Here is a 12958-nt window from a genome sequence, read left to right on the forward strand (position 1 = left end):
CATTAACTGCGATGGCTTAGCATTGCCAAGGCCAGACAAGGTGAACAACTATTTGGTGTGCTAGACTCCAATAGTCCAAAAGTCTGTAAAAGGTGAGATTTCAGTAGTTAATATTTATCACATTGAGCTGAGTGTTCTAGTAGACTCACCACTCTTGTGGCGTGGAGATGCTGAGAGATGCTACCACATAGAAATATTTGGTGTTATTAGCAGAGACTCCACAACGCAAATTGGGGCTTGGCTTCTACAAACTAAGTGACAGCATTTTACTCCCAAACCTCTGGCAGTTTCAAAGTGACTGCTTTGGCAGACATGTTCAATAACTCTGGAATTGTTCTACAGCATCGGGGTCACCAGTGTACGTTTTCACACATAAAAATGGCGGAGGTGATTTAAGTTTAAGAAAAATCATTACAACTCATTTATTGTACTCCAAACACTGAACACAAAAAAACGTGGTAACAGAACTTCACATCATGTCAGACCAGCCTCTTAAAAATAAACCCCAACTAAATGTTGGTGGTTTGGGAATTACGTATGTTTCTGCCAACTACATCACTCTACAAAGCCAGTAGGTTACTGTCACATTGAAAATAAGTAGTATCCTATTTTGAAAGAATCATGATCACAAGAGATTGCCTGGTCCGTGCTAACAAATACAGATACTTGGGTCAGGAGAGGGAGTGTGGATTTGTACCTGTCGTTATTGCTGGACCCAACTTGTGCAAAGTCAGGGACCCATCATTTATTTTCCAAGCTATTTACCAACCCTGGATCTCTCAGGTAGAGGCGATATAAACCCATTTTTAGGGCCAACATTTTGTTCAATCAGTATCTTTGCTCCAAGAATTCTGTTGATTTTTTCCAATAAAGTACTATTCTAGAAATCTCGGAGAAGACATTAAATGAAACATTCTTATCCTCCGCACTGAGAACATTAGGCAGTAGAGTTCATACAGTAAACTGTTTTTATACTTCATCCAGGTAGAACATGGAAAAAATTTAATCTCTCTCAACTCAACAACTGCCACTGCTACAGTTCGGCAAGATGGGACAATTTGGTTGGAACCAGAAGTACTTTTCTCAGGACCTCGGCAAGGTGATCTCTCTTTTTAAAAAACATAGAAAGCTTACAGCACAATACAGACCCTTTGGCCCACAAAGCTGTGCTGCACATGTCCTTACCTTAGAATTGACCTAGGGTTACCCATTGCCCTCTATTTTTCTAAGCTCTATATACCAATCCAGAAGTCTCTTAAACGACCCTATCACATCCGCCTCCACCACTGTTGCCGGCAGCCCATTCCACACATTCATCACTCCCTGCGTAAAAAAACTTACCCCTGACATCTTCTAAAAGATCTGCAGAAGAACTTTCTAGGGTCTAAACTTGTTTATTAAGAGTGTTTGAAATTTGCATAAAACATGTTCTGTGTTACAGCCTTCGAATTTCCTCAGATTAACTATAAGAAATTCAATGGAAAGGATTATACATTTGCTTATGGACTGGGGCTGAACCATTTTGTTCCAGATAAGGTAATTGGGTTTGGTAAAGAAGCAGTTGTAGCTAGCAAACTTAAAAATAAATTGGACTTCATAAACATATTTTTCCTTCCATGTAGATATACAAGTTAAATGTGAAAACCAAGGAACACTGGGTGTGGCAAGAACCAAACACATATCCATCAGAACCCATCTTTGTTCCACATCCAGATGCACTGGATGAAGATGATGGTATGAAATGATTGATAGATCTGGTTGTAAGCTTCATTTTTTATCATTAAAAGTCTCCGTCAAAGCGAAAATTTCCAATTCGACTTTGCTTCCATTTACATTGAGAGAATCAGAATCAGGTTTAATATCATCGGCATATGTTGTGAAATTTGTTGTTATGTGTCAGTGGTACATTGTAATACATAATAAAACTGTGAATTACCGTAAAGTATATATATTATTAAAAAGATTAAGTAAGTAGTGCAAAAAAGAGTAGTAAGGTAGTGTTTATGGGTTCAATGTCCATTGGGCAGAGGGGAAGAAGCTGTTCCTGAATTGTTGATTGTGTGCTTTCAGGCTCCTGTACCTTTTTCCTGATGGTAGCAATGAGAAGAGGGTACATCCTAGATGCTGGGGTGGCTAGTGCCCACAATAGAGCTAACTGAGTTTACAACTTCCTGCAGCCTATTTGTATTCTGTCCAGTGCCCCCCACCCCCATAAGAGATGATGATGCAGCCAGTTGGAATGCTCTCCACGGTACATCTGTACAACCTTGCAGGTGTCTTTGGTGACAAACCAAATCTCCTCAAACTCCTAACGAAACATAGCTGCTGCCATGCCTTCAATGTAACTGCTTTGGTATGTTGGGCCCAGGGTAGGTCCTCAGAGATATTGACATATCTGAGAACTTGAAACTGTTCACCCTTTTCACTTCTGATCCCTCTATGAGCGCTACTGTGTATTCCCTTGACTTACCCTTCTGAAGTCCACCTTCAGTTTTTTGATCTTACTGACGTTATGTGTAAGGTTTTTGCTGTGACACCACTCAACTAGTTGATGCATCTCGCTCCTGTATGCCTTCTCATCATCATCTGAAATTCTGGCAACAATAGTTGTCACCAAATTTATAGCTGTCATTTGAGCTACACCCAGCCACGAAGTCATGGGTGTAGAAAGAGTAGAGCAGTGGGCCAAGCACACATCCTTGAAGTTTGCCAGTGTTCATTATCAGTGAGGTGATACTATTTCTGATCCACACAGACTGGTCTTCTGGTAAGGAAGTTAAGGATCCAGTTACAGAGGCCCAAGTTTTGAAGCTTTTTGATCAGACCTGTAGGAATGATTGTATTAAATGCTAAGTTGTAGTCAATAAACAGCACGCTGGTGTAAGTACTAATATTGTCCAGGTGATCCAAGAACGCATAAAAAGCCAATGAGATTGCATCTAATGTAGACCTACTGTGATGATAGACAAATTGCAGTGGGTCCAGGTCCTTGCTGAGACATGACTTGATTTTAGCCATAACCAACCTCTCAAAACACTTCATCACCATAGATGTGAGCGCTATTGAATGATAGTCATTAAGGCAACTCACCCTGCTCTTAGGCAATGGGAATATTGTTGCCCTTTTGAAGAAGGTGGGAACTTCTGACTGTAGCAAAGAGGGATTGAAAATGTCTTTGAACATTTGGTTCAACCAGTTGGTTGGCACAGGTTTTCAGAGCCCTACCAGGTACCCATCAGGGCCTGTCACCTTGCACCCTCTTGAGAGATGATCTGAAGTTGGCCTCCGAGATAAAGATCAAAGAGTCACCAGGTGCTGCAGAGATCTTATAGCTGTAGTTTTCAAAGGTTTAAAAGGTACACTTAATGTCAGAGAAATGTACACAATATACATCCTGAAATGCTTTTACTTCACAAACATCCACAAAAACAGAGGAGTTTTCCAAACAGTAGTCCCCCAAAGACTAAATGATAGAACCCCAAAGTACCCTCCCCCCAGCTCCCCTCCCTCCTGTAAGCGGAAGAAAGCAACAATCAGCCCTCCCCCTCACCAGCAAAATAAAGCATTGGCACCCGCCACCGAGCACTCAAGTGTGAACAGGGCAACAGCAAAGACACAGACTTGGAGTACTCCCAAGACTACTTGTTCACCTGGCATTTGACATACTGCAGGCTCTCTCTCTCCCTAATAAGGAGAAAGAGGTGTCTCTGTTTCACAGCGAGAGGGGAGACATAACAAACAACTCACTGGTATACAACGTTAAAAGTCCATTGCTTCACTCCTTCTGAGCTCTGTGCCCAAAGATCTCAGATCCCTGGGCACACAGCCTTAGATCTTCCATCTCTTACAACACACCAATCTTCTGCTCGGACACTAACCTCCGATCCCCTGTCTCCAGAGCCACGAAAACTCAGTCCTCCGAAGGCAAGTGGAGTTCTTAGGCTGAGCCCTTGGTGTGCCGAACAACAGCCAGTTGTGAAACGCTGAGAGCAGGTCCCATTCTCACAAAGAACCATAGTCAGCGTGTAACTCCAGGTCAGGGTCTTCAAAAGAGCCCTGAAAGGGAAAAACAGATAAATTAAAGATGGAAATAGAGCTGTTTCCAAAGATGCAAGCAAAGGAGTCGCCGTTAGGCACCATTAACCCCCATTAGCTCCGCCTTCTTTTTATTCTCCTCTCAAAGCATGCGTAAGTGGCATTGAGCTCGTCTGGGACTGAAGCATCACTGTCATTCATGATAAGTTTTGTGATGTAGCAGGTAACGAGAGGACCAGTGTAATCTGTTACTGTGTCCTGAGTAGTCTGTCTTTTAATTACAAATGATTAGGAAGGTGAGAATCTGAGCAGGCAGAATTGACTCTAGTTTGGCAGAAGTTGGAACTATTGTGTTTTGGTCATCTGTGCAGTTCTAATTAACTAAGCTCCACAGCATATTTGCACACAGGTTTTGGAAGTATTTTAGGTCTTTTGAACCTGCACATAAATTCTGTGGACTAGGGTAGCTGTAATGTTCTTTAAAAGGAGAGGGTGTGCTTTTCTCCATGATTGCAAACAGAATTCTTGGCAGCATGATTTAGTGTCTTGCATATGATTTTAGACTTCTTTATATTGAATTGTTGTATAATGCTTGTCTTTGCATTGGTGGCTTGTTTATAACTAGCTTTGCTGGTACAATCGGCCTCACTTGAACGAGTCTGTTACTGTGAAATATTAAATAGACCTTTCTTTTTTCATAAAAGCAACCCAAAAAAGTCAGCAATGAAAATTAAAACCGAACATCCATACATCTCATGTGATAAGCCATCTGCTTAACATGAAGCTTTGTCTTAAAAGGACTTGAGTGGGAGCCTGGAGTTCACAGTAACAGGCAGGCAACAGGGCAAGTTATGCGAGTTTAAACTGTGCCCTGGTACAGAAAGAAGGTCTTGTCTGAGAATTCTTTCGTCATTTATGTGCAATGACAATTTTCTTTCTGTTCACAGGAGTGTTGCTGACATCAGTTATTAGCCCAGGTTCAGGGCAAAATCCTGCCTTTCTTCTAATTCTGGATGCTAAGAATCTCAGTGAGATAGCAAGAGCAGAAGTGGAGATCAATATCCCGGTTACCTTCCATGGAATGTATAAACCTTAATGGCATATTACCTGGTGGAATGCTGCAATGTGAGATAAAGCAATACATGTCAAACAGAGTAAAAACATGCTATTACACTACCTGGTATGAAAATAAATGTCCTAGTTACTTAATAGTTTTAAATTGCACAATAAATTGAAATTAGTGTAAGCCAATATTGGGTTTCTGCATGAAACCAAGCATTCACTGCACATTTTTACAGCATGACAGCTTAACAGAGCAACAAAGATGTTAATGTCCCCAAAAAAAAAGGCTAGATTGTTAGTTGCTTCATTCTTAAAGTTATGTTCAGCAAAATGACATCAGAATTCCATGCTCCTTGAGCTATGCCATTTGCATTCCTCTGGATTTCAGCCCAAGTGAAAACCTCTGTATGTAACCCAGCTACATCAAACCTAGTGGAGGAAGCAAACATTTGTGTATTTGCATTTCACTAAGAGACCTTTAATTAAATCAATTAATTAACTTAATTAAATTCAATTAATTAAATTTAATTAAGTAATGGGAGCCTCGCACAACATGCTGCCAAGAGAAAGATGCGAATGTTCCATGAGTGAGTCTCCACATCTCCTATTAGATTATCATTTACAGAGAGGGTAAATACTTCTGTCTTTCTGCAAAGACAGGGAGTACCCCTATAAACACTTGAGCAACAATCTTAACCATAGAATCTGCAATAATTCAAGAAGAATTCTAATAAAAACCCTTAGAAAATAAAGGAAAAAAATTTAATTGCCTTTTCTTCATTACCAAATACCTGTGGCAACAGCGTTAACTATTGAAAAATTCTGTCTAGATCATTGTTATAGAATGTGTATTCTAATGATAATCCATCCCTTCAAGTTGTGCAATTGTGAATCTATGAGGCTAACCTAATGAGTAAATGACAAGAGATTGCTTAGTTCTGTTTGACTGAGTTAGTTCCTTAGTCAGCAGATCTGAACAGAATGTAATCTAAGGCAAAACAGCATGGTATAGTGGGATTTGGTACTTAGGATAGAGGAGGAAGAACCAGTTGGTTCTTATTCTTGCATTCTGTGTGCCCCACCACACTCTGTAACTCATCAATAATCACTAAGCCTCACACTGTATATATAGAAAATAATCATGTAGCTGAGATGCACCCCTAATTTGCACAATCCATTAATAAGAGCAGAATGAACCATTATCATTAAATGAGATTGCCAATATGATAATGAGTCTAATTGCTTTAGAATTATTATATCATAAATACAGATGGAATTTTTGATATTGAATAATTTTGTGTTTAAAATACAACCTTTAGCTGTGGACTTCATAATCAAAAGCAAGGAAGGATTTCCATGTTTCCATGTATTCCATTCACTATCGGCTTTGTCCTAAAACACAAGAAACATTTACAATTTTATTTCTCGAATCTGAGCTTTAGATGTTATGGTTCCAAGCAACTTTCTGGTCTCAACATTTCACCTTGACCCCTTCTTTTCTCCCATAATCACCTCAGGACTCTCCAAGTACTGGCTATCAATACTAACAACTTCCTTCTCCTTGAAACCTCCTCCATTGCTTCCTGAACACTCAGATGCTTTCTCTTGTACTCACTAGTAATATAAACAATTCCTTCAGATGATTCTCCCTTTTCAAACCGTCTCTTTGAAAGTACACCTCATCTTTATCTACTCTTGTAAAATTCTTTGTCTATTTTTATTGCATCTGTAAAGTGAGGATACACTGATCAAAATGTCTGTGTTTGTTGTATCACTTCAATTCATCATGCTGCACATTTTTACAGCATGACAAGTGGAATTTGTCATCCTCTTCCACCTCTGTTATTTCATGGCTTACTGTATTGTTTCTTGCCTTTCTTGTATAACACAGCCAGCACTCCTCCAGCAGTGGTTCCACCTCCCACAAGCTTATGTCATCTATGTTAGACGCAAGGTTCCACTATCAGTTTCTTCTGAATGGTGACAGCTTATGGCATGCGATAAACTTTAATGTACATCATTTACATTCAGTTATACTTGAGCACCTCACCCCCTGATCCCCAAAGCACTCTTGCAGCAGTCATTCCACCCATTAGAATCTAGCTGAGTTGAAATTTGCTCCTATTATTGGTAAGAACAAGGTCAATAAATTTTGCTCCTACTATAAACTCTGTACTAATTTCATCTTCATTCCCAACTGTTCATTGGTGCATCTCCATGAACTAATAGTGCTTTCCATTCTAATTTCTGCATTCAAGGCATCAGCGTAACAACTTTTCATTTGCAAATTATTGCTTGCTGCAAAAACCAAAATAATTCCCATTTTCAAATTCTTTTTCTTGCTTTGTCATCCAGTATGATTTTAACATAGAACATTACAGCATAGTGCAGGCACTTCAACCCACAATGTTGTGGCAACTTTTTAAACCTACTCTAAGATCAATCTGACCCTTCCCTCCTATGGTCCTCCATTTTTCTATTAAATGTTTATTTTGAAACTGATTACAGTTCTTTTTTAAGAGCTGTATTTTAACTTTAGATGACATTTTTCCATGTTTGTGCCATTTTTTGGGAGAACTTTTCAGGAACCATTGTGAGCAATGGGATAGCAGAAAGGGAGCCCCTTTGTGTATCACCCATGCTTTAAATAAGTAATTGTAACTTTCTTAATGCCTTTGCCCAATATTCCTGTGTTCTACCTTTTCTAAACTTCAGCTCATCTGGAAGTTCATTCACTTGTTGGTTCAAATGCTCTACGCCTATTGTCCTGACTAAATATTCTCCAATGCATTGATTTCTAATTCTGTGCCCCTTCCTCAAGGTACCTCCCTATTCTCATTTAACCCTCTCTTTCTAACTTCCTTCCCACTTATTTCTTCTAGCATGTGCTTTATTCTTCATTTCTAGTTCTGTAACCATTCATGCACCTAAACTATTCTCTCTTTTTTTTCTTTGCAACAACTATAAAGGTAGAACTCAGCGACCATTGGCACTAGTCTTGCAGGCCTTATTTCAATTCTTCATACGTTTTCCAATCTCTCAAAGCCTGTGCATATCAATATAACTTTTGAGTGTCCATATTTCTTCCTTTTGAAGATTTCCTACACCAAAAAGAAGTTCAAGGCAGTTAGCACTTTTCCCCATATAAACTAAGAAGATAAATGCAAACAGTAAATACTAAAACAAGTCAGGAGGATGAATGTATGAAAGAAACCCAGTAAGCATGTGATTTTAGAAATTTGGAAGCAAATCACAGTAATTTCATTAAACACAGCTTAGAACCTAATACTTTGCAGAGTTGTAATTGTTGAGGATCATCAAGCTTAGGTTCTTGTTATGCAGATAGTGTACTGCTAGTTTCCATTGACCTACTTTTGCACTCATCTCAATGTTGCTTATTTTGTAATGTCTTGCACAATCATTCCTTACAAAAGGCCAAGCAATCTTGATATTGTTACAAAGAAGGGCTCATTAATTCTAACGTTATTTTAAAAAACTGCTAAAACTATGACCAACTTAAATGGAAAAAGTCAACAAATTAAAAGTTTTACAATATGTGATGCTTTACCGATCATGCCCTGAAAGTGAACATTAGTTTACTTGGTTTAATAAACAGTTCTTGTTAGTGGCAATTTAAACAAAATTAACAGGCAGCATCCATCCATGTCCTTTAAATGAAATTAAATTGCTATTGTCTTTTTAGCATGTGCTGTTGGGCAAAAGGCTGGAATTCGTATCAGTGAAGCTGGATTAGAATTAAACCTAAACTCCATTTTTGACTAGAGAGTGGCAACATATACAAGCAGATAGCAATCCATGTTTGATTAGTCTCATTCCACTCAGTTTCTAAGAATGCCTCTCCACTAGTGGCATGTATTTGTTCCCTTTGTAAAAATCATCTGGGGAACAGGGAAAACAGGTAAAAAGAGAAAACTACATTTGAATTAAAATTGCAAATTAATTTTCTGTGGTGTGTGAAATTGTAATTATTCACAAACTAATTAAAAAGAATCTTTTCCACCTAATTGTAAATGTGTTGCTTTTTTCACTATTTATACAGAATAAATGTTTTAAAAGGTGCACATTTGTAGTTTTCTTAGCAACGAACAAGCTGACTTATCTGCTTTCAGTCTGGAATTATTATTGAAAATTTTAAAATGAAAATTTAGGAAGAATCTTGATTTGAAATTGATTATATTAATATGATAAAGAGATTATATGCCAGTTGGACCATTTTGACTTTGTTTTAGAACTATTAATATTTAATGGTTTAGAACTTCTCTAAGTTAACTGTATCACAAAACACAGTCTTAATATCTCACCATTGTTAATGTGATTATAGTCCAAATTATAAGTTATAAATTTAAAAAGCCAAATTAGTTGAGGTAGTTCACATTCATACTTCTAGAAAAATGAGAAAATCAGCAGATGCTAATAATCTGTCCTGGTAAGGGGTTTCGGCCCAAAACTTCGACTGTTTACTCTTTTCCATAGAAGCTGCCTGGCCTGCTGAGTTCCTCCAGCATTTTGTGTGTGTTGCTTGGACTTCCAGCATCTGCAGATTTTCTCTTGTGACCATTAGTAATTGTGGTGAACTACATATACCTGTCTGGACACGCCCCCCCTCCCCCCCCCCCACCCGCTGACTGCTCCTGTGGCTCCTCCCACAGACCCCAGTATAAAGGCGATTGGAGGCACAGACCCTTCCTCCGTCTCCAGGATGTTGTGTGGTGGTCACTTGCTGCTTGTGCTTTCTTCAGCCAATAAAAGCCTACCTTAACCCATGTCTCAGAGTTATTGATGGTACATCAGTAATAGTATGATTATAATAGTAATCATACTATTATAAAATAGTATGATTTTATAATGTTAATTATAAAATAATTAACGTTCCTGTTCATTAGGTAATTTGATTGTCTTTTTTACATTTCTAATTCAATTGATTTCCAATTGTTATTTTCCCCGCTGCTTCTGGATCATCCTTAAACAAAATCAAAATTCAAAGTTGGGCAAGTTGCACTGCTCCAAGGCCTCCATCACTATGGCCTTCATACAAGTTGCTTAAATAATTCAAACTTGCCATACTTTACATGGTGGGCTCCTGCCACTGTAAGTGATGTATTCTTGAAATCAATTTATACACAGAGGAGCATTTCCAATTGAATTTTGTGCACATTCTGCTTTATAAACTCAGGCTGGGAGATATATTACCTGTTCTGAGTATTCATTCACACCAGTTCAGATACAACACAATTAGGCAGAACCAGCTAGTTACTATGGTGTTCTCAACCTGTAATTCAGTCCTACAATAAGAATTCCCAACTTACAAAAATGTTGATTATGATGTGCACACTTGGCCCTTTGTACAGAATTGAATTTCAAAACTCACAAGATTGCTGAAACCAAATGATAAACTGTTTTTAACCCATCCTATTACACCATACTTCAAATATACATCCAGACATTTCAAGCACAATTCAGATTCCTAATTGAACCACATTTGGTTCTGTTTTGATTTGTACTCATCATGACCTTAATTTGTGTCTTTTTACTTTGGATAAAAACACCTTTCCACAACACAAACTATGAGATTAAAGTTCTTTGTATTCCTTCAGTGACAGTACATATACAAATTTATTGATAACAAATATTCCGCATTACTCAAAAGTTTAAAAATATAATCTTTTGTTGATCTATAACAAGTTTCTCTCTAGTACTGCGGTGTTTGTCTCTGGTTACCCTCACCACTTCATCCAACTTGTCATTACGTATTCAAGTCTGATAAACAGATTCTTGAATTACGACTTGGTTAAAAAGGATAAAGTAGTGTAGTGGAGTTGCAGAACCAATCCTGAATTCAAATTCCAATGTGGCAAGTGATAAATCTGGATGTGATCATTTTCTGGAGTTCCATCAGGGAATATTACATAAAAGTTTCTAGTCTCTCAAACTTCACCTATTTCACCAAAATCTTTCCACAGCACAATCCCACACCAGGTGATTGACTGTTAATATTTTATTAAGTAGTATGTCATATTAATTGTTGTATGCCTTTTTGAAAATTAAGCTTGCTGGCCATCCTTCATCAACAAAAGCATAATTCCAACTTCATTTTTTCTTCATTGGGTCGATTTCCATGTTTATGTTCTCAATATAACCTGCCTTTCTATGCGAGAACGAAACCAAGGTTTCTGTTTGAAGATATTTAAACACCGACCAATTATCTGTAATATAGAAACAGCTCAATTAGATTTAATAATCAGCAACACATTACATTTCCTTCAAAGCCCTGTACTTATTTATTTAGTCATGAAACAAGTTCTTTCGGTTTGGCAGAAACTTCGATTCTATAGAATTGGGTGTAGTTAAATGAAACAAATAGGGTCATCTTTAAAACCAAGAAATACACAATGGAACTAGAAAGTTCATGTGACAGAGAGTACATCAGGTTCACCTTTTCAAGCTGCTAATAGACTTGTGTATTTATGATATTTGCAGATTTTAGCAGTTGCATAACAAAAGGACTATGATATTCTTAAGCTGCTAAGAACATAACTGATTTGCACTCATTGTCAAAAAGAACAAAGAATTAATTGTGGACTTCAGAAAGGGTAAGTCGAGGGAACACACCTCAGTCCTAACAGAGTGATCAGAAGTGGAAACAGTGAGCAATTTCATCTGAGTGTCATCATCTCTCAGGATCTATCCTGGACCCAGCATATTAATGCAGCTACAAAGAAGGCATAACAGCAACTATATTTCATTAGGAGTTTGAGGAGATTTGGAATGTCTGCAAATTTCTATAGATGTTCCATAGAGCACTTTCTAAGTGGCTACATTACCGTCTGTTATGGGGCGGAGGCTAACACACAGGATCAAAATAAACTGCAGAGATCTGTGAACTTAGTCAGTTCCATCATGGACACCAGCCTCTATGGTATCCAGGACATCTTCAAGGAGTGGTGCCTCAAAAAGTTGGAATTCATCATTAAGGACCCCCATCACTCAGGACATGTTCTCTTCTCATTGCTACCATCAGGAAAAAGGCATACTCTCTATGATTCAAGTATAACCTCTTCCTTCTGCCATCAGATTTACGAATGGGAACTGAACCCATAAACACTACCTCACTACTTATGACTATTTTTGCACAGCTTATTTAACTTAACTACTTTATATATATTGTATTTCATGTTTTTCTATTTTTATGTATTGCATTGTACTGCTGCTGCAAAGACAACAGATTTCACAACATATGCTGATGATATTAAACCTGATTCTGGTTTAAGATTTACAACCAATTTCGAAAGCCTTCTGAAAGTGCATCCATATTAAATCTATTACAGGTGAGCTGAATGGTTGAGATTTTGAAACTGAATGGAGTTTTACTGCAAGAGGAGGAGGAGGAAAGTGTTATTACAAACACAGAAAACAGGAGAAGCTCAAATCACAATGCAAACTATACAAAACATAAATGGCTGGAATTATATCAGGCAAGCAATGCTAGTGGAAGAATTGAATTGAATTAATTGGAATATTCAGAGGAAATAATCTTGCAAGTAATTTTTATTTTGATATGAAATCTTCTGAGTGCCTTCTTTCTACAGCCGAATAATAGATGGGAGGATTCCAACATGGAGAGAATATGATTACACAGAAATTCAGCAGATAGATCAATAACGCAATAATCTTGGTTTGTTAGAGGGCATCACCATGTTCATCTTTCTCCTTTCCAATGTCTCCAATTGCTTTACCTCAATGGAACTTAAATGAACTAAGACGTTCACACAAATCAGAATGTTCAGGGCAGTAATAATTAATCCAGGCTAGTAGAATTACAATTCTGTTTATACCTGGGTAG

The 12958-nt window shown here is 37.9% G+C and overlaps 2 protein-coding genes across 5 annotated transcripts in view; one reads left to right on the plus strand and one right to left on the minus strand.

The window, feature by feature from the left end:
• The window catches only part of LOC132401974 (retinoid isomerohydrolase-like), a 28381-nt gene extending 22848 nt beyond the window's left edge, over positions 1-5533 (plus strand). The window contains exons 8-11 of the mRNA XM_059984363.1: positions 985-1099; positions 1442-1536; positions 1623-1734; positions 4983-5533. Of these exons, the coding sequence (XP_059840346.1) occupies positions 985-1099; positions 1442-1536; positions 1623-1734; positions 4983-5131 (471 nt within the window). The 3' untranslated portion in view covers positions 5132-5533. The remainder of the gene's footprint in view (positions 1-984; positions 1100-1441; positions 1537-1622; positions 1735-4982) is intronic.
• Positions 5534-10681: 5148 nt separating this feature from the next.
• The window catches only part of si:ch211-198n5.11 (methylcrotonoyl-coenzyme A carboxylase 2), a 60886-nt gene continuing 58609 nt past the window's right edge, over positions 10682-12958 (minus strand). For all 4 annotated transcript variants that reach the window (XM_059984359.1, XM_059984360.1, XM_059984362.1 and 1 more), the window contains one exon: positions 10682-11321. In XM_059984359.1, coding sequence (XP_059840342.1) covers positions 11238-11321 — 84 coding nt within the window. In that variant the 3' untranslated portion in view covers positions 10682-11237. The remainder of the gene's footprint in view (positions 11322-12958) is intronic.

Source organism: Hypanus sabinus, chromosome 11 (assembly GCF_030144855.1).
Source record: "Hypanus sabinus isolate sHypSab1 chromosome 11, sHypSab1.hap1, whole genome shotgun sequence".
Classification (NCBI taxonomy): domain Eukaryota; kingdom Metazoa; phylum Chordata; class Chondrichthyes; order Myliobatiformes; family Dasyatidae; genus Hypanus; species Hypanus sabinus.